At 43.7% G+C, this 21695-nt stretch overlaps 1 protein-coding gene across 2 annotated transcripts in view; it reads right to left on the reverse strand.

Annotated features, from left to right (window-relative positions):
* PRKCQ (protein kinase C theta) overlaps window positions 1–20869 on the reverse strand; it is a 42072-nt gene extending 21203 nt beyond the window's left edge. For both annotated transcript variants that reach the window (XM_059816108.1, XM_009816134.2), the window contains exons 1-11: window positions 20752–20869; window positions 16804–17003; window positions 14835–14895; window positions 12930–13092; window positions 12296–12327; window positions 12113–12198; window positions 10914–11043; window positions 9550–9659; window positions 7761–7881; window positions 6231–6406; window positions 3574–3747 (exon numbers count right to left, since the gene is read on the reverse strand). In XM_059816108.1, the coding sequence (XP_059672091.1) occupies window positions 3574–3747; window positions 6231–6406; window positions 7761–7881; window positions 9550–9659; window positions 10914–11043; window positions 12113–12198; window positions 12296–12327; window positions 12930–13092; window positions 14835–14895; window positions 16804–17003; window positions 20752–20869 (1371 nt within the window). The remainder of the gene's footprint in view (window positions 1–3573; window positions 3748–6230; window positions 6407–7760; window positions 7882–9549; window positions 9660–10913; window positions 11044–12112; window positions 12199–12295; window positions 12328–12929; window positions 13093–14834; window positions 14896–16803; window positions 17004–20751) is intronic.
* Between the last annotated feature and the right edge of the window lie 826 nt (window positions 20870–21695).

A 21695-nucleotide genomic window follows, 5' to 3' on the forward strand; every position in this document is an offset into this window, starting at 1 on the left:
GCACATTAAAATAACAGAGCATGTGAAAATGGCTCACCATCAGGACTTTGAAAAGATATAATACATTAGCAAAGCAGAAAAGAAATGTTTCTGTAACATTTCCTTTTAAATTGCAATAAAGATTGCTTCTCTTTTGGGCTAAGATAGGCTTCTGTGTTGCTACTTTGTGCTATAAGCCAAAATGCCTCAAGACTTAATTTGCATTTAGGTAAAGGGTGTGAATAAAAACTTGGTCAATGAAGTAAAGAAACAGTTAGAAACAAAAGTGACTTTCAAAAAGGGAAAGCCTATTTTTATCACAGAAGATCAGTGAAATGCAAAAAGAATAAAACATAAGCACTGGAATGCTAGTCACTGTTTTGGCATTACTAATTTTGGGATTTCACAGAATTATAAACATGTTTTTCCTCCTCTTTAACATAACAGTGTCCCTTTAAATCTAATATAACAGAATAGCTCTCTGAGCTTGTTGTTAAAATTCACACCATATAATTATGTCAGCTGAATATCTGGATGCAAAGATTACTGCAGTAAAATAAAACAGTAGAGTTCAAAAACAGATTGGGATAAAAACCCCCATGCGTTTGAATTTATTCTCATGTAGCAAAACATGACAAGTATTCTGAGTTTCAAAAGCACTGATCGTTCAGCCTCCACAGGAATAAAAAGGAGCATTAGGTGCCTGGTGCCTACAAAAACCTGTCTGAAGGGCTGTCAAGCTTTATCTGTTTCAGCATTCAGTGATTACCTGGGTTGAGGCCAGGAAGAAACTCAACCCAGAGCTCAGAGAACTGTCAACAGATTATATGACTTTTTTTCCCTCTGGAGACATGGGGACTACTGAAGTTTCAGTGTAGGAATATTCCTGTTTATCGCTCTCTACAACTACCTGAAGGGGGGTTGCAGAGAGGTGGGTGTTGGTCTCTTCTCCCAAGTGACAGGACGAGAGGAAATGGCCTCAAGTTGCGCCAGGGGAGGTTCAGGCTGGATATTAGGAAAAAGTTCTTTACTGAGAGAGTAGTGAAACATTGGAATAGGCTGCCCAGGGAGGTGGTAGAGTCACCCTCCCTGGAGATATTCAAGGAGCGTGTGGATGTGGCATTGTGGCATGTAGCTTGATGGACATGGTGCTGTGTGGTGTTGGGTGGGTTGTGGCTTGTTGTTGTTGTGTGGTGGGGTTTTTTTTTGGTTTTTTTTTTTTTTTTTCCAGGTTGGACTTGATGATCTTACAGGTCTTTTCCAACCGTAGTGATTCTGTGATTCTGTGATTCTGTGATTCTGTTTTTACTGTCCTTTGCAGAGTCACTCAGTACCTGAAGCAGCTCAGAAACCTTGCAAGCCAAAGCATTAGAGATTCAGAAGGGCATTGACACATGCATTTCGGTTTGAAACTACTTATCTATCCAGTGATGCCTTAAAAAAAAATCAATTTTTCAGCTGAAAATTCAGGTTTTCAATATTAAAGTCCAGAGAGGGACTACACAGCAGTGCCCTGGCTTCTAAAATGTTTGCTCTAAAAGATACTGTGACTGAACCATGCTGTCCTTTGAGCTGTGAAAGACTGTCCATGGCTTGTCACAGCTCTCCTGCTCTGAATGACTTTCACGCGTTGAGTGATTGCTGCTTGGCTTGCAAAGGTCAGAGGGGAAAAACATAAGCTAGAAATCAATCACAGCTCAGAGCGGCTTTGGCCTGGGCAGCCTCATTGCAACTTCTGAATCTGAGCACTTGAGGGCAAAATGGAGAGATCAAATAACTTTAAAGTGGCAACGTTGACTTGGGTTGAGACGGATGCAGATACTTTCTATATGGAGGGAGGGCAATACTGTGACGCTGCCCCTAAGGCAATGTAGGAAAAGATCGCTTGAGTTTTTGATCCTGGCGCCCGTGAATCTTTCAGGCACCCATTGCTTTTCCATCCTGCAAGTTTTCCTTGCCTTAGCCACAGCTGGAAGCACAGTCACCCCCTAAATGGTCAGTAAATCCCATCTGGCTCCTGGCACGATTTCATTTGGTCTCTCATCTTTTTGCTGGGGTCTCATGAGAGAAGTAGACACTTACATGCATGTGCTACCTGAAACCAGAGCTGCATGCTGCCCCTGCTGTGTCCATCCCCAACCTAACCTCCAGCTTCCAGACCAGGGTTGGACCAGGGCTGGACCACGGACAAGATGGTTCTACTGCTGCATCAGTCAACATCCCCTTGGGCACCTGGAGTTACAGGCAGCACAAGCAGCTCTCCCTGGAATATAAGCTCCCTTGTAGAGCTGTGACTGTTGTGAATAATTTGCCTTTTTAATTAAGTTTTGATATTCTTTGCTTTTGGAGTTGGGTCATTTATATTTTCCTCTGAAATCTAGCCCAATAAAAAGGGAATTAATTCCTTTCCTCTCCAGGCAAGGATCCATTCCTAGACCATGATGTCCTCACTGAGAGGCACGAAGGGGTTAAACAAGCATGCCTGGGCTTAGTGTCACGGCAGTTCCCAGACGTTCCCTGTTACAAATTCAATCTGTCTTTAAACAGGTGCCGCATCCCACGGGTGACTGCGATATACCAATATACCGCAGAGGTTGTATTTGTTTCTCCTGACCCTGCAGAAGCAGCAAGCCTCTTGCCGAGCAGGTCCTAACCTCACACCGAGCAGTATTTTGTATCACTAAATCCCGGGACTGAACAGGGACTGGGAGCATCCTAACAAAACCCTGAACAAGCAGCCTTGCGAGAGTGGTGCTGCTCTGAGTTTGAGCTCAGGGATAGCAAGCATCTCTCAGGAGTGGTTTGAGTAGGTTGGACAGACAAGACAATCTCTCAACTTCCCTTTCATAATTTTTTTCTATGCCTTCTGTGTGCTTTAGTGTTAAGATGATTGGTTGTGGCTGTAGAAAAGGCTCTGAAAAGCTGATCAGTCAGTGGTTTGTTGCCATGTAGGGCCATGAAAATATGTACGTTGCTTAAACATCACTTCAATTTTGGTTTGGAGTCCTAAGTGGGATTTCAGGTGAAGATGCTTTGTGCTGCCCCTCTGAACTGCAGCCTTCACCAACCAGTGGTCCTGCATGAATTAGGAAGAGTCTGATGCAATTTAACAGTAAATGGGGGAAAAGAAGATTCCTAAAGTGAATGACAGCATGTTTATTCTTCATAACCAGAGTTTCTTGAGTTAGCTCTGAACCAGGCTAGTTGCTGCAGCATAAAGCTACTGCTTCATGGTCCAAGAGGTTCAAATAATACCAGTCTGGGCACATCTGCACCCTGGCTGTGGATGTGGCCTTTGCATATCCTCAGCCCAGGGTACCAGGACACAGATTTTAATATGGGATCTCTGCACAGCCACCTCAATCAGTCTTGGATGCCGTAATCCTCAAATGCACCCCCAGGTTAATGTGGGGAAGGTAGATGAAATTTCTGGAGCCACTTCCCAGGTGGTTAACCTGAAGATCCCTTCCCTTAGCACCACCTCATGTCCAAGCTATTCCCTAACATCTAGCAGACTTAGACACTTCACCAAGTATCCGTATCTCAGCAAAGCATCCTCAGCCTGTGGACGAATGTGACAGATCCTTGTCTTACCTTGGTCTGGAACGTACAGAAGACATGAGTCAGGAATGGGTGCTCCCACGCTAAGGAGAGGACTCTCTTCTCCACCATCGTACATTCAACATCATCATCCATCAGCACCACATCCTTCTTGAGGGCTTTCACGGCAAAATACTGGTCTGTGCTCTTCAGCTCGGCGAGGAACACCTAGGATGGAAACAGCTGCTCAGAAAGAGCAATGCTTCTCTCAGCACTGGCAACACAGCCACACAAGGATGGAAGCTGAGCTCTGGGGAATTCACTAGGGTAGACCTTAAAAAAGCTGAGGTTTAAGGCCCAGTTCTGCCATCAAGACTTTGTAGAGTTTGAGTTTGCTCCCCACACCCAGAACATTTTTATGAAGCTGAACCCCGGGGAAGGTTGAGAAGGTCTTGGTGATTACAAGAGCAGGGGCTACACGCCTGTGTGGACAGGACATGTCAGAGAGCCAAACACTTCTGATAACTGAAACCATCTTCATGCAAATGCTCATGAGATACATTTCCTGTTTTCTGACTTTAAGTAACAAAACATAGAATATTGCTTTGTCAACATGTGAAATGCAAATGGCCTACACCAGATCCTCAGCAGGTGTAAACTGATGTCTACCAGTAGTTAGATTGATCTATACCAGCAGTGACTTTCTCCCCCCCAGTTAGCAGGAGGCCTAAGCAGACAGTCTGGGTCCCCTATGCTTCTGCAGGACTTCTCTGAGAAGAGCAAAACACATCCCAGAGAAGTTAGGGCTTCTGCCTGTTTTTATGGGCAGGAAAATTGAGACATGGAGCAGCAGAGAAGGGTTTTCTAGAGACCACAGAGCAAAGAAGTCTCCACTGGAAGGCAGTGCCAGACCTGATCTTTACGTTAACAGCCCATCAACAGTTTCCCATAGACTGAATAAATATGTAAGATTCATCAAAGAGGTCTTTGAAGTTCTCTACCAGACACTATTTACTGAGTAAGCTCAGACATGTTTTAGTCCTGACAAAAGTTTTATTTACCCTTTTGGCTACTGCTGCATTTCACTTTGTAGCACTGGACAGAGAGCAGAGCCTGGAGCCTCCCTCTGTCTCTGCAGTGAATGACCAGAAATACTAACAGTGCTGATGCTGCAGGCACCCTTTTTACCCCCGTTTTTGTGCAGGGCACTGCTCTCCTGGGGAAACCGGGGAACGCAGTACATTTGTGACTTCTGCTGTGACTTCCAAGGTGTGAGTAGGCAATGCTAGACCTCATGCAGAGGGGGCTTTCTCACAGGTCAGGCGCTCAACCTCCCTGGTCCATGCAGAGCTGAAGAGACCCCTCAGGCACTGAGATCTGTCCCCTCTATGGGGAAGTGAATGTTGCTCCAAGCAAATAAGGGCATCAGGAGCAACACAGGAAACTTGTGGGTGACCTTGGTTGCAGAAGGGCATGAAATAGCCCATCCTCTCCACACCCACATGGTGCACTGCAGAGAGATGCAGACGTCTGCAGGCTTGGAGAGTCCCTCTTAACGCAGGGGGCTGAAGCAAGGTACAGAATCTGCTTCAGTGGAGGTATTCAAGACTTGACGAGGCAAAACCCTGAGCAACCTCATCTGATAAAAACCTGGTTTGAGCAGCAGGTTGGATTAGATGACCTCCAGAGGTCCCTTCCTTCCAACATAAATGTTTCTATGACATCTATGCCCTTGAGTCCAGGTTAGTCTGGGCTGTGGATTTTGGGGTGTTCTGGCTTAGCTGTAACTGAGATGCCTCAGCTCTGCTTCCCATGCAAACTGTAGACATGCCAAGTATTTTCAAGTATGGAAAGCCAACACAGCAAATATTTCACCAGTTTAAGAACTGGCTGCAGCAATTGCTCCAGCTCATTTAGCAGGCAAAAAGCAGGCTTTCTTTAAGGCGCAGTCTCCACCTTGGAAAGATGTGGGATCTGAGCAATGTGATACATAATGATACTAATTCTCCTTATTGGCTGTGAAAATACAATGGTGAGTTACTCTGAAATTGCTTCATGCAGCTCTGAGCTGGCACTGAATAACACGAGTCCCCTTCCAGGGGACATCTGCAAGAAGGAGGAACAATCCACAATTCATCAAGATTAATGAATCCACTGCAAACAGGTGGTACTTGTTTCAAAAGCACAAATTCTTGGCAGTTGTGAAATTTGCTTTACGCTCCAGCACAGATCAGAGCCGGGAAAGAGCAGTTAGCGTTCCCAGCTGGGGACCTGCTGATCTGGAGAGGGGAGGTGATCCACACTCAACTTTTCAGCTAATGCTTCCGCCTCCCTCCATGCTTGCTCAGCTAAGTTGGCAGGAGTAGCTGCATGAAAGGGGACAGCACAGAGATCTTTCCCACCAGCTCTCTGTGGATGCCCAGGCTCCATCAACCTGCACAGAAAGAGAAGTTGCAGCTTTACTTGGCTGCTTGCCTCTCCTGTTATGGGCACTCATGAGACAGCAAACTAATGGGGCAGAGGGAAGAGAAAGGAAGATGTTTGTCTTAGTCAAGGAGAAGACTGAATTCAAGATCCAGCCGTGCCAGAGCAAGGTTCTTTGAGGGCTTAGTGATGTTTTTTCCTAAGTGGCCTTCAAACCACATGCTATTTAGGGCCATAATAAGCAACACACAGACCCATGCAGTGGCATGTAGTCCCCTGATGCTTACCTTGCCAAAACTGCCCTTCCCCAGCATCTTGTGCAGGACAAAATCTTCGATGGTTAGTTTTAGCTGCACTTGGTGCTCTTCTTGCTCCTGGGTCTGTTCTCCCAAGTCTGACTCTATTAGGGACTCCCCCTTCACTGTGCCCTCCACCGGAGTCTCCCAGGAGATGCCCTGTGGCTCTGCAACACACATCACAGCATTCAAATAAACCCCTGGAAATGAGCAGAAAATCCCCAGAACACTTACAGGTATTGTGTTTAGAAAAGGGGTTTAAAAGGGTATTCCACATAAATGGAAATGTGCTGGCCATGTCTACTAAGTAGATTGGCTCTGCTCCTACATTTCTTTCTCTCCGGAGGAAATTTTACTCCAGTGTAACTCCACTTTCTTCAGTGGCATTACTCCTGCTTTACAAACTACTTCATCTGTCTTTCCATTTTATGTCAGCAAAACACGACCAAACCCTTCATTTCTGGCCACCTGTGTTCTTCATATCTTCTTGCTGGTTGGTGTTAGGATGTGGACCCATTTTTCTGAGGCCTTTTCAAGACCCTTGGCAAAGCTAGCACGTGAAGAGATGGGACAGCATTTTTCATACTGGGTCCCTACTCTGGATGTGAAACTCTGATCAAGTACTCCAGCTTGTACAGATCTCTGATCAAGTACTCCAGAACAGTACAGTTCTTGGAGGGGTACCATGAACCATGAAGTTGGTGCAGTCCTGAAATGGCCTTTTACGTGGGCCACATGGGTCTAATGAAAGATGGTGACATTTTTGCTCCTAATATCCAGAGTTCTGTGGCTCAAGCACAAAGCAGACAAACAAGGGATCTCCTGAGGAGACTGTAGTTTTTGTTTCAGGCCAGAGTCCCCAGCAGCTTTGTCCAAGGTCTGTTAATCTTTCCCAATCTCTCATTGACCCTCCTAAATGTCTGTTCTTGTAGCACAGAGGGCTGTGACACCTAGATCAGGTCCTGGGTGAATGAAGTGGGGATCTGTCAATGGTTTTCAAAGGTACTGAATGTCAACCCCCACCCAAAAATATGAACTCAGAAAGAGAATTTGCCATGGGGATCAGAAGGACTCCCAATCTCCTGTTCAGAGGTTGGTTTCTCATTAAAGTTCTCAGATTTTACAGTCTATGAGTCCCAAGAAGGGAATAAACACATTCTTGCCAGTGGAGGTATGAGGTATGTTCCAGTGCCAGGTCAGAAAGAGAGTTTAGGGGTTAGCTGAATGAGTAGTGGTTGGTGTCTCATGTCACCAGAGGTTGGGATGGCATGGGGGAAGTGCAGGTTTATAGAAAGAAAAGGAACGAGGTTGAGTTCTAGGGTATCTGCCATGCCCCAGTGATATGCCTGGGAAGAGTTGTTGATATCCTGGGATGAGAAAGGGTATGTCTTGCTCTAGGCTGGAAAGATGCATGAAAGATTCAATGGCTAATAAATTCCCCATCCCGGTCACCCCCACCTAACCATGAACAAACCAAAAAATTAACAAAGCCTGCTGAACCATATCACTAGGGCAAACTACCTTTTTTTCCTGTTGTAGATGCTGGCAATGCCTGAATCGGTGTTACCTCCACAGGAACAGGGAAGCCAATTTCAAGAGGTCCATCCCTGGAGATCTGTTCAGTGTCACGCTGACAGCGAGCCTGGATTACAGAAAACAGCCAAATGTCATGTTCTGAGCTTATGGACACTGTGGCTTCTTGAGTGTGACTGTCACAGAAGCCAAGATCTAGAAAAGGTCTTTGCTTATGAGAAGAGCATCTCTGTACCTAACGTTTAGGGGTTTGGTAACCTGGAGGAACCCACAGCCTTCTGTGAGGTGTGTGTGGGTGTTAACAGGCCTTTGTACTGCCAATATTGAGATCCTCTATTTTGCACAGGGATCTGAGTCCCTGGCTATCCACACAAATGGCATTTTAATTAACGACTTCCTCCCAATAGTCCTCTTTGAAGAGAAATCTGGAAAAATACTAGAGGCTGGAACATGCTGCAGTTTCATCCCTGTACAGTGTCTGGATGTCACTCCGAAGAACATCTTGCACCAGGATGTTGCAGAAGGTAAGAGTTTGTCTGGATTCAAGGGTGATGAGACAAAGGCATGAAAGGTAAATCCTCTGAGGGCTACTAAACACTAAGACTCCACCTATGGCTCAAGAAGTCCCCAAAGCCTAAATTTCTGGAGATTAGAAATTTTGGGGAAAGTATCTAGTGTTTGTCCTCTTCACCTCTCAATGGTGACTCCAAGCATACAGTCCAAAGAGCTGTAGAGAGACAGCAGGTAGGAAATAGAGAAGTAAGAGCAGAAAAAATTCTTATTTGGAGGTTTGGCAGCACTACCTATCACATAAAAGTGAGAAATATGCAGAGCTAAACCTGGTAGGTAGCCCCTCAGGAAGGTATAGATGGAAAAACACCTGCTGTATGGATGAAGATGTTGCCTTGGGATACCTGAGTAACCTAAGTATGGAGGACTAGGTACCTACGGATTTTGTCCCTCTCTGAGGTTACTCAAGAGCTGAGATGCATCCTAACAATCCTGATTTTGAACTAGAATCTCTAAATCCTTTTATGGTTTTGGGCGTGAGACAAGCTATTTTTCCTTCTTTTAATTCAATTTTCTGCGTTCATAAATTGTTGTTTATATGACAGTAGTACCTCAATCCTCTCCCCAAGGCCCAGGTCTCTTCATGAGAGTCTATGCTCTGGGGAGTTTCATTCCAAACAGATCAAAAAGTCACAGGACAAACTGACAAGTCACAAGCATGGAGCAAGCTAGTGACAGCAAAAGGACCCAAACCAAGTTCCTCTCACTCTGCCTTGGAGCCTGTTACACAACCTCAGTTACAAACATAATGTAACTACAACTGTACTGAATCAGAGCAAGAGTCCATCCAGGTCATGTCCTGTCTGCGATGGGGGTCAAGCAGACACCAGGTAAAGATAGAAGAAGATTACACGCATGCAAAGTCATCTCAGAATATTCTCCCTATCTCCGGAGATACGTGGCTCAGAGATTTCCCGATTCAAAAGCAGTGCTTTTCTATTAACAGAATTGATCATTCTATTATTCCTGAATGAATTTCTCTTCTATGAACACAGGAGATTATCGCTTGAACCCATGAAAACTTTTGGCCTCCACAAAGTGCTGAGATGAGCTTAACTACCCTTTCCATGAAGAACCCATTTCCTAGTGTTTACTTTGAACTTGCTACCCACAGTGCTCCACTCAATGCCCTTATTTCTTGCACTGATACAAACATTGAACAATTGATCCTCCTTTCTCCAGGTCACTCAAGGCTTAGAGTATTTACCTGCTGGGTGCTCTCTATCATTGCCAGAGCTTCAGCCATTAGTTTCTGGTTAACTCCACAAAGGTTTGCTACCTTTGTCTGGCACTTGTGATGTACGTTCATGCCACATGCTGAAAGAAAGAACAAGAGGTGTCAGGTCAACAAAGGATAGCTAGGCTGTAAAGGGTTTGACATCAGGTTGGGCAGGAACATGTGCTGTTGGCCAAGGGCAGAGATCAGCCACATAAACAGCTCAAAGCCTGGTCACCATTTATGTGTCATGAGATGGCGCTCAGGTCTTTTTTTGGTTCTCTATGGAGACAAAGTTTTTTTATATCTTCTTATTGGAAAAGGTTGCATTTCCACATCCATCAGCCTTTGCAGCTATAGGCTACCAAAACTCTACAGTCTATCAGCTCAGAGATAAACAGTAATCACAGAACAGGATCTCCCTGTTGGTATAGTATAGGATTATGAAGATCACAGAATCATAGAATCATAGAATGATTTGGGTTGGAAGGGACCTTAAAGATCATCTAGTTCCAACTCCCCTGCCATGGGTAGGGACACCTTCCACTAGACCAGGTTGCTCAAAGCCTCATCCAACCTGGCCTTGAACACTTCCAGGGTTGGGTCATCCACAACTTCTCTGGGCAACCTGTTCCAGTGCCTCACCACCCTCATGGTGAAGAATATCTTCCTTATATCTAATCTAAATCTACCCTCTTTCAGCTTAAAGCCATTACCCCTTATCCTATCACTATGTGCCCTTGTAAAAAGTCCCTCTCCAGGTTTCTTGTAGGCCCCCTTCAGGTACTGGAAGGCTGCTAGTAGGTCTCCCCAGAGCCTTTTCTTCTCCAGGCTGAACAATACCAACTCTCTCAGCCTGTCTTCATAGGAGAAGTGCTCCAGCACTCTGGTCATCTTCGTGGCCCTCCTCTGGACCCACTCCAACAGGTCCATGTCCTTCTTATGTTGGGGGCCCCAGAGCTGAATGCAGTACTCCAGGTGGGGTCTCACAAGAGTGGAGTAGAGAGGGAGAATCAAGATGGTGACATGTCTTGGGTCTATCTGACAATGGAAATAGAGCATGCAAGTTGACACTAGGAGTATTTTTGGAAGATCAGCAGTGTCACTGAGATGTTCTTTGCCTCTGTGGGAAGCAACTCTTCAGCCTTGTGGACCACATATCTTTCTGTATACTGACAGTTGTCGTCCTCCTTGAATAATGATCCTCCTTGAAGGATGGTCCTCTTGACCACTCCTTCACCACCCTGGATGCCATCTCATACAGGTCGTGTAGAAAAGTGTGATAAATGAGACTTGGCCCTTCAGATTACAACCCCCTAAAGACAATGTCTCAGCTACATAGATCAGGGACTCACCATCACACTTCAGTCCTTGCCGTGCAAGGCCCCAGAGGAGTGTGCCGCAGTGCTCACAGAAAGTCGGGCTCTTGTAGTTGTAGACTTTGAAGCGGTGAGGCATGTCGATCTTGAACCGCTCTTTATGGAACTGCAAGAGAAAAGCTGTTCTGGCAATTCACTCCTCTCCACCTCAGCTCTGCATGGAAAACCAGCTGCCCCCAGGCTCATACCACAGAAGCTGGGATGTCTACTGCCCCTTTATCCTTGAGTATGACGACCAAGAAGAAACCATCTATAACTACCATTCAGATATACAAAGCTAAATTTTGATACATAATATCTGTGCAATTCAGTGGGAACTGGGTAATTTAATACCTGGACTTGATTTATCTGACCAGATAACTTGCACCTCAGCTACGCACCCAGACTCCCTTAATGCTCAATGGAAAAACAGGGGTACTTCTAAAAATTAATCACCCCATCCTGAATTGGATGTCTACATTTGTTGTCATTAATCACTCTTTGGAAAAGCCTATTTTTATTCTTTTAGTTTACAGGGAGCCAAAGGTAATGACAAAGTTGGATACATCTACCCTGGAGATGTCAGAAGACAAGGTGAGATGAATCTAATTTCTAAAGACTGTAAAAGGAGAACAGGAGCCAGGGTAGGACTGGAAGCAAACAGAAGCTGTGGGACACAATTAAGAAAAAGGGAATAGTCCTGTCAAGAGTTTAAGTTCCACTTTTGCCCACCAAAAAAGAAGGTCGATTATAAACTGATATGAGAAAAATAAAATAAATAATAGTGGGGATGCTAGATCTTCCACTGACTGCTTGGAAATCTCAGATAACACAGAGTGGGATGTTGAAGTACTGCTGTGAAAATTCAGTGTGACGTCCTGCCTAACATCATGTAGTGAAGAATTTCCTCCAGTAAATCTCCACCTCATATCCATGACTTCCCCCTGAGCTCTACTTCATACATTAGAAAAACGTCAGTCCTGATTCAGCATCTGCTTATTCAGCGGTTGCATTTGAGTAAATCAGAAGCAGGAGGTAATGAAACCACTGAGAACGTAAAAAACCAAGGGCACAGATCAGATCACACGGCCTTTAGTTCAGTAGCACCTTTTGCTTCATCAGTTGTCTTACAGCAATGTAGGAGAGATCTGAATGACACCCAAATGTTTTAAAAGCAACCAAATAATAATACATACCATTGTTTCTCTGCTATTGATTGCTGATCCTGTACACTTGGCTATTACTTTATCAATGCACTTCTTATGAATGGCTGCATTACATTCTGAAAGAACAAGTGTGTCATGGTGTTAATAAAAAAAAAATCCTTAACAAAGGATCCAGTAAATAATGATAGTAATGAAATAAAAAAAGTTTCTTACGTCTGCATTGATAGCCTTGTTTATTGAGACCCCTGAAATAAACACAGAAATGGTTAATTCTGAATTTTCTGAAAGCCTCAACAGAAAAAAAGAGAGCAACATTTATGAAAGAAATAGAATAAAACAGCTTTGCTTTTTATCAGTCTTTATAGAGCTTCCCTAATCTAAATATCTTCATTCAATTTAACTGTGGAGTGATTCTCTGTGGTTTTCACAGCATATTCAAATTCTGAATTTCACAATATCCGAACAGCAAACTGGGCTGATGAGACATGTCTGTGCATTTGGCCAAAGACAAAAATATTTATAAAAAATAAACTAAAAAATGAAGGGAATTTTCACAGTTGAAATTACAACTGTGAACCACATCCTTGAAGTGATGCAATAACTCTGCAAGTAAGATGCCAAGGGTCCAGTCCTGCTGCCTTTACTGACAGCAGGAGCACAGATACTCACGAGAATCGCAGAATCATAGATTCATTTAGGTCAGAAAAGACCTTTAAGATCATTGAGTCCAACTGTAAACCTAACATTGCCAAGTCCTACACTAAACCGTGTCCCTAAGCACCACGTCTACACAAGAACTGGTCCCTGGGGTTGAAAGGGGAAAATGCATAGATCTGTTTTCATTTACCATACGAATTCATGACACACAGAGCAGAAGGTGGGTTGTGGAAAGAAGGTGGCTGTGAACTCATGACACTTGACATTATGGATTTTGGCCTGTTTGATGGCTCCCCTGCGCTGGTGCAAGGAGAAAAAGCCTTCAGTCTCACAGTCAGCCAGGTCCTTTGCATCTGGGGGGAAAGGGAACAGAATATTTATTAGGGTACCCTGTCCTGATCAGGCGCCTTGAGAAAATGCAGCTGCCAAAATATTAAGTGACTGAAGCTAATGATCCCCTCATGGAAATGAATAGTTTTAAGAAATACTGTTTTCTGAAACCCACACAAGACTTGTTTGGATGTGTTTTTATCTAACATTCCTGCAAGGACACTAAAATGACTTTAAACTTGGGACTCTGAGCTTTCTTGAATATTCATAATGCTGCTTTTGAAATGTAGACCAGAATTTTCCCAGGGAGAGATAATTTGCAGTTAAACATAAAATTCTAACTTTGTATAGCACTGAAGAACCATGCCCTAAAAAAGATTAAATTACATAAACATTAATAATTATCTATATATGCACACAAACACACATGTGTGTGTGTATATATATGGGTATTTAACTGAATCCTTTAAGTATGCATGTATGTGTGCGTGAGTAAGCACGTATGTATGTTTCTAGGATATTCTTTTTCCTGTTATTTTTCCATGCCAGCAATTGCTTTGCTGTTTGCTGTGTCCATGCCATTATTCACAGTTCACATTTAAACTTTTTAGAAGAGCAAACAAACCAATTCTGACTACACATGCATATATACACATGTGCACTTATATATGTGCTTGTGGCTACAAATCTAGATACACACACAATATCTCACTCTCAATCTCTGTTTTGTTTTGCTCATGCATTACACAGCAAGTCTCATAAGTAGTCTGTGGAAACTGGCCCCCTGTGTGATCTGATGCTGATCTTGCTATTTGTAATACAAACACAACTTGCATTTTCTACGCTTCGGCCTCTGATATTTTATAACATACAAGGAGGAAACAGTAGTTTATTCTATATTAAAGGTAGGAATGGATGAAGAAAATATCAGTATGGACATGCTATTTGCTGCTTTCAGTAGTTCTATGTTTCTATAAATCGAAGGTCCTTCTAGATATCTACACCTTACAGCTTCACCCCACATCTGTGAAAGGCAGCAAGAACTTTGACATCAAAGACATAAGACTGAGCATTTGGATTGCAACCCACTTCCTTCAACAGAGCAAAATGCATTTCGCATGGACATTGAACTCTGCAGGTGGGATTTGGTTCCCAGTGAAGACATGTAAATGATGGTGTGTCCCCTGTCCAGAGTGACTAAGCTGCTGCCACGTCCCTGGAGGTCTAACTGCAGCAGGCAATGGAGCCCAGTGAATGACTCGGCTCACCTTGCAGCAGAAACCTGCATTTGATCAGACAAATCACTCTGTAGGTTCTTTGCCTGTTTTGCCTAGATTACTCTTGATCTTAAAAGCCCAATCAACACATACACTTAGGTGTTGTCAACCGTAAATTGTATCCCAATCTTTACATCAGCACTATAATGCACACCACAGCACATGTTACATGCATACATACAAGTAGAATGATTTCAGAGGGAGCTGGCTCCTGAAGTACCTATTCCAACTTACTTAGCGTAATGAGAAAATCTACCATTTTAGTGGTAAAACAGCCAAAAATCTGCCTTACAAATCACAGAGGAACAGTCAATCTTCATCCCCACCATACAATAAAAATTGCTTTTCTGGAGTGCTCATTTCAAGCCGTTATGATAGTTCCTATGAATCAATCAGTAATAACATAGGCACTGCTTTTAGTGAAGACACCGTGTCTGCCCCACATAACCAGAAATCACATCTATCGATTAACAAACAAAATCACTTGCCACTTATTTCCAGGAAGTATCTTGCATTCATCAGCATTCGCCCTTGAGGTTTCAGTTCTAGCTGGTTGAGATAAGTGAAAAACAAGAAAAAAAGCCCAGTGCAGTCATTAAACAGTCATTCAAAGAAGCAACAATCATTTCGGATGACTCAAGCTATCTCCTTTTCCTAGTGGGAATGGATGAATGCCAGTGAACACTAATTTTTGGGTTGCTCATACCCATGTGGGGTTACAAGATGGGGTAGGAGCAACAATAGAGAAAGGAGGCTAGATCACCTCTTATCAAACTCTCACAGCGAGATAATAGAAGAGATAAATGTGACTAAACCACAGAAGCTGTAGGCAGGTTTTTAGACACCAGCTCAGGACCAACATTATCTATAGAGACAACTTGTCGTTCCCAGTGGATCTTTCAAGGGGCAAGTGGGAGCACCTGTAAAAAAATCAGCCAACTTCAGTCAGGTACTTAAAAGATACTGAAATCTTTTATAAGTTTGGTTCTGCAAGTCTAACTTGCATTACAGTTAACGTGAGTGATGCTACAAGCTTTCTCAGGCATTTTTTTGGGTCTTCCCACTGGACCTGGAAATTCTCACCTATCTGAACCTCTGTCCATAGGTGCCTTTGTAAATTTGGATCCACTTGTCTAGGAATAAGACTTACATTCAAATATTTCTTCAGCCTGAGAACCACAACGGTGCCTTCCCCACCCAATTCCAGCACAGCCTGAGCAAGGTTACCTCTCTACCTTCCAGGTGAACCAGTGCCGTTGCACAGAAAAGTGAGAAAAATGTTATTCTCTCCCCTCACGACCCTTGCAGGATGGGATATCTGGGACCACCCTCTCTAGGTCATGACTTGTATTGGGGAGTGAGTGGAGAGGACATCTCAGGAGCTGCTACCAGGCTGGGACACAACAGGACCAGGGTCTCCCAATTCCACTTGACCTCAGGTCTACTACCCTTGCTGCATGCAAGCAGCACCCCAGCCTATGTGCCCCCTCTCCTCCTCACCAGGCTACTGCCTCCCATGCCTTTGAAGCCTGGGGTTGGAGTGATGCTGAGCAGAGACTTTTGGTTTTCAATTCTGTCCCTAAGTATCTCAATTCCTTCCAAGTTATGTGTTAAATGTGCAAATATCTACCACATCTTGCTCTTAGGTCTGTTAAGTGACCCAGGCCTTTTTGACTTTTCTGCTCTCTGCTTAATCCAAGCAGCTTAGCCTGAGACCTGGCGTGAGAAATAAAACAAACGAAAAAATCCAGGAAATCAGTTTCTCTCCATATGTCTTTCCACTTTATTGTTATTCATGGCATGGATACTGAATACTACATGTTAAAGACTAGTATCAAGAACTTTCTTGCTTGGACTACCAGGGAACACAACCTTACATTTAGCACGCTTATGAAGACTGTTACTTCAAAGTTACTCCACTATATTTCCAGTGATTTTAAAGGAGTTTCTCTGACATAACTCTGAAGTCAGGCAGCTGTGAAACAGTTACTTGATATTAGATTAAATTTTTAAAGGTCTTTCCCCAGAGCACATAAAATAATTCACACTTAGGCACTCATATTACCACCATTCGCCCCAGTGGGTTTCCTAAGCAAAGATTAATATGTGGGCACAGCTCACATGAACCAGAATCCTGGCTAACAGAAGGCATATGTTTCAATGTAACAGCAGGTAATATAAATGCACCATGCTCTTTTTTTCTGACATGCATGGAAATCTTTCCTTCAAGTCATACCCAAGTAGACTGAAAACATTATTCCTTGGACGGCAGCCAGTTCCTGCTGCCCGCTTGGTCACAGTCACAGCCTGGCATGGACACAAGGCATTCTCCTACCCCCCAGTAGCTCCCCATCACATCCTGCAAGAGGAGATCACAGCCTGGCATGGACACAAGGCATTCTCCTACCCCCCAGTAGCTCCCCATCACATCCTGCAAGAGGAGATAACAATGCTCACCCATATCTCTGTCTTCCCATTGCTCTTCTTGCACCTCTCCGCCAGCACCTTGAGTTCCACCGTGGTCTCTGAAACCATTTCGGCACTTTTGTCCTTGACAACGATGTGCATGACCCTGCCATTGTTGATATGGGCATCAAAAGTGCTGTTCCAGGGTGGATACATGGTGGGCTTCTTCTGCACGTACACTTGGCCATTTTCTGTCAAGAAGAAGTGGTTTGGATTGACTGGAGTTGCTTCTCATCTGCACCACTCTACAGTCCCTGAGACAGATCTGTGTTATTTACCCACTTTAAGGTCTCTCTCCCGGCACGGTGTGTAATGGACCATGTTAGAGTGTCTTAGGAGGTTACTATGTGAAGTGAAACGTAGGATGGGATTCATCTCACTTAACTTTAAGTGTCTACAATGTTTATGCCCATATCTGAGCTGCCTGAACATTGGCTCCGTTCAGAGCCAGTGAAGAGAATATAATCAATATAAATTAATGGAGCTGGGGTGTGTTCTTTTGACCAAATACAGACATCTACCTTAGAAAAGATCATTTCCACCCTTGACTCCATTAACTCTACTGAGTAGACCTCAAATATAGACTCTGACACCACAGATACCCATTTCTAATCAGGTGAATCTCATCACAGAACCAGCTACATATATCATCACGGCAATGCAGGATGAAACAGGTTTGCTTCAATCCCCCCAAAAGCTGGGTGCACTTTGTAATTAAGGTTGAGCTGGAGCGCATGTCCAGTCAGTTGCTACAACTCAGCTAAGGCACGGACGTTAATGTATGAACTGCCTTGCAGACCTGCAACCACATCCACAGCGGTATAGAGTTTTCAACCAAGCAAACTTTTTCTGCACCTCTTCCTCATGCATTAATTCCTCTTCCTTCATAGCAGATGCATCTTAAAATGGTGAAGGATATCTCTGAGGCTTAGCATTAGCTTGCAGAAAGTTATCTCTGGTTAGTTGTCTCTGTCTCAGCCAGCTTTATTTATTTCATACAGCCCATTTTATTTCATACAGCCCTGTAAAAGGCTTGGACACTTACTCAAGGTAAATTCTATTTCACATTTCCGCAAATGTTCAACCCATCAAATGCCAAAGCTGGTGGAATAAGAGAATAAAAGGCAGTCCTGTGAGCAGCAGACCTGCGACTCCTGTCTCCTAAAGACCCTGCTCCTATTTCCAATAATCCCAGCCTTTCCCTCATCCCACACAGCTGGAAAAGCACATGCAGCCGATATCCTGGAATGCAACATGAGCTGGAGAAAATAATTCCCTAGATGGGAGGACTAATTCAGGTTTCTTTTCTCTCCTTAGCTTTAATTTACACAGGCAGGAACTCCAGGATTTCTGAGGCTTGTATCACACCTTCAGGATGGATTAAAACTGGTAAACAAGCTCCAAAGGTATTGGAGGCAGGAGAGAAGGAGAAATAAGGAAACAGTGATTCCTGATTGTGTAATATTAATCTCAGGAAATGAGAGAATGTTTATTGGGGAGAGAACAAATATCAGGGCTGTGAGATTATAACAAAAATCTCCCTTCACCACCCCGTACACTTGGAGAAATGACTGCCAGAGCCACTACCTAAACTATACTCACGAGATAGATTTAGGTTGAGAAAGTACTTTCCTTAGGAGAGGCATGCAGGATCCTGCAAGCAGTACCGACTTGCTGAAATTTCACTCCATGATCCAACACCTGGCTCTCACAAAGTAGTTTTGCACTTGGTTCGATCACATAAACTTGATTTAAGCTGCAGTACGCTCTGACCATCAGCACTGGTCTGCATGGCAAAACCGAGCGGAGATCATTCTTGCAGCATAAAATCGCTTCTCAACCTTGTTCTGCCTGGTACGAGAAGCGGTTGTGCAGCTAAATTTTACGTTCAAATTCAGTTTCCCCAAATTTTAGAGCACCTCAATCTAAGGTGAATCCATCTCTATCAGTTAAGTGGGGTTGACTTTTCACATATGCAGATTTAGGCAATCATATACTGAGCTCATTGCCTGCAGGCTTAATTCATTCTTACCAAGCGTGCAAATACATATTCAATGCACTCTTTCAACAAAAGCAGACAAAAGGAGACATAAAAATGAGACATAAACTTCCCAGCATCATAGAGAACAGAAATCTCAGTAAGGACCATTATTTCTTTGCTACATCAGTGAAACTCCATGGATGTGAAACACAGCACTTGCAAAACAAGTGCTTTTGTTTGCATTGCACTCCAAAACATATGGCTTAAATAAACAAGCCCTGGAATGTGAATGAGCTGGCCAATATATGGGATCAGACAGTCACCCCTGGTGCATCCCTGCTGACGTCTGTGGAATTCTACCAGGGATTAATCTAACCCTGGGTTCCTGAAAAAATAAAATAGCATCTGTCTTTCCCGGGCAGCAGCTTCCACTGTAGCTGGGAGCACTTTTCCTGGAGGCTTGCTGAGTTCAAACACAGAGCAGGAGCTTTCACGAAGCAAATGTCACCAAGACAGGTGGTGAAATGGCACTGGGCCGGGTGGCTCGTGAAGGCAGAAGCCATTTTTAAAGGGCAGATTTTTTTATACCTCAGAGGCGCCTATGATCTCTGAAATGGTTTGTCATCAGTAACAAATTGCTGTAACACTTCTAACTACATGGAGGTTTTGGTTTTTTTTTTTTTTAAAAAAAAAGATTATATAGAAACATAGAATCATTTAGGTTGGAAAAGACCTTTCTTTAACATCATCAAGTCCAACCGTAAACCTAACACTGCCAAGTCCACCACTAAACCATGTCCCTAAGCATCTCATCCACACGTCTTTCAAAAATCTCCAGGGATGGTGACTCAACCACCTCCCTGGGCAGCCTCTTCCAATGTCTGACAACCCTTTCAGTGAAGAAGTTTTTCCTAATATCCAGTCTAAACCTCCCCTGGCTCAACTTGAGGCCATTTCCTCTAGTCCTGTCACTAGTCACCTGGGAGAAGAGACCAACACCCACCTCTCTGCAACCCCCTTTCAGGGAATTGTAGAGAGCGATGAGGTCTCCCCTCAGCCTCTTCTTCTCCAGACTGAACAACCCCAGCTCCCTCAGCCACTCCTCATCAGACTTGTGCTCGTTTCTCAAGGTATAAAAAGAGATTTTTGAGTTGATTTAATTTTTAAAAGAATCACAGCAGTCAAGTTAGAAATTTATCGAAGATTTAATATAAATAACAGCCAATATGAGGAATTCCCTAATACTGAAGGTCTTGATCTTCATGATTCTTGAAAAGCAGAACTGAAGAACTTCTCATCCTCTAACTGGGACTATTTTCATGCATAAGACATATAAGAAATGTTTTCCCAATAAGGACTCATCAGTGTTGTTCAATCAGGAAAAGCATGCAACAATCCATATATCCAGACACATAAAACAACTTAGCAAGAGGTTTCACCTTCAAACATTTTACATAGTACAGCAACTACACAGAGAAATTAACTCTCTCTGCAAAGACTGGGGGTGTTTGAAAGCTATTTGTTCTAAATGGTGGAACTTGCTGGACCTGTCAGTTCCTCGAAAAAATGTGATAAAGAAAGACAGCCCTCCCAGGATATTTCTAGGGTACCCAGATTTCATCTGTCTGGAGTCCCACTGACAAACCAACAACTGCTCATATAAAAGTGAAACCGAATACAGCTCAGCTCATCTGCTCTGTCACATGCTGGGACCTGTAATTCAGTTGAAAATAACCTCAAATTGAAGACATAGATTTGTTTGTTGGGCATCATCGTAAAATCAGATTATCTTGCAGACCACGCCAAAACCAAACTTGCACTGTGCTGAGAGACAAAAAGCACTTCAGAAACCCTTATAAAGATTTACCAGTGTGCTTCCTACACACCAGTAATGACACAGTAAGGCACACACATGTCTTACAAAAGCTCACATATGTTTTTAACACCTCCTCGCTTACCTGACTCCACGGCTTCTTTAACCATCACAGCACAGTAAGGGTTAATAACCTCCCCCTGGGATGGCAGGTAAGGGCCACTGTCATAGTTGGATAAGCCAATACGCAGAAAGGGAGACATGACAAGTCCTGTGTCAAACAAAAGACAAGCAATATTTGGGAAGAGTCTAAAAATTCCCTTGGTTTTAACCAGCCTCTTATCTCCGTCGGACAGGGGTACGCCGGCCGTTAGTTATCCATCCAACTGGAGACTCTCTGGCTTCCTCCACTGTCTAGCAAGATGACAGACTGACCGAGTGCTGCTTAACGTGCGTAAGGTAGTGTAACTCAGCTGTCAGCTTAACCGCATAGCTGAACTCATCGCAGGGCTGGGAAGACCCACAACAGCAACTTTGAGTACAAATGACTTGATGCCAGCTGTCAGGAACAAGAATGACAATACACAGAAGGCAAATTGGGACTTTCTTGGCTGGGATGACCTCTGCTGTAATTTATGTTGAGTCAGGCATTCAAGAACCCGATTGCTATGAGAATAGAAAAGGTTTCGGGAATACAAGGCTGTTGGAAGCTTGCAAGCTGAACATGAAACTGTGAAATAACTGTGCACTATTTATATACAGCATGGAAATGATCTTGGGCATTCAGCTGCCTGGGTGCTGACCCATATTCATAAGTGAAGCTATAAAGAGAAAATTCAGCTCATATGAGCCACACTGCAGAGAGTGGAGCAAAAAAAAAAAAGGATCTCAGGATAATTTTAAGCAGCTGAAAACAGAAACATATAAAATCAAGATGCCAGGAAACACAACAAAGGCTTTGAGTTGGTCTTCCCTGTAGGCTCTTTCAGAGCTTCCAGAAAGAAGATCTAGTGAAACCAGAAATTATAAACTGTTGTAGCTGGTGCCCATCATTGTGCCATCTGGGCCCAAGGACTGAGATTTACCACC

This window comes from Gavia stellata, chromosome 4 (assembly GCF_030936135.1).
Source record: "Gavia stellata isolate bGavSte3 chromosome 4, bGavSte3.hap2, whole genome shotgun sequence".
Taxonomy (NCBI): domain Eukaryota; kingdom Metazoa; phylum Chordata; class Aves; order Gaviiformes; family Gaviidae; genus Gavia; species Gavia stellata.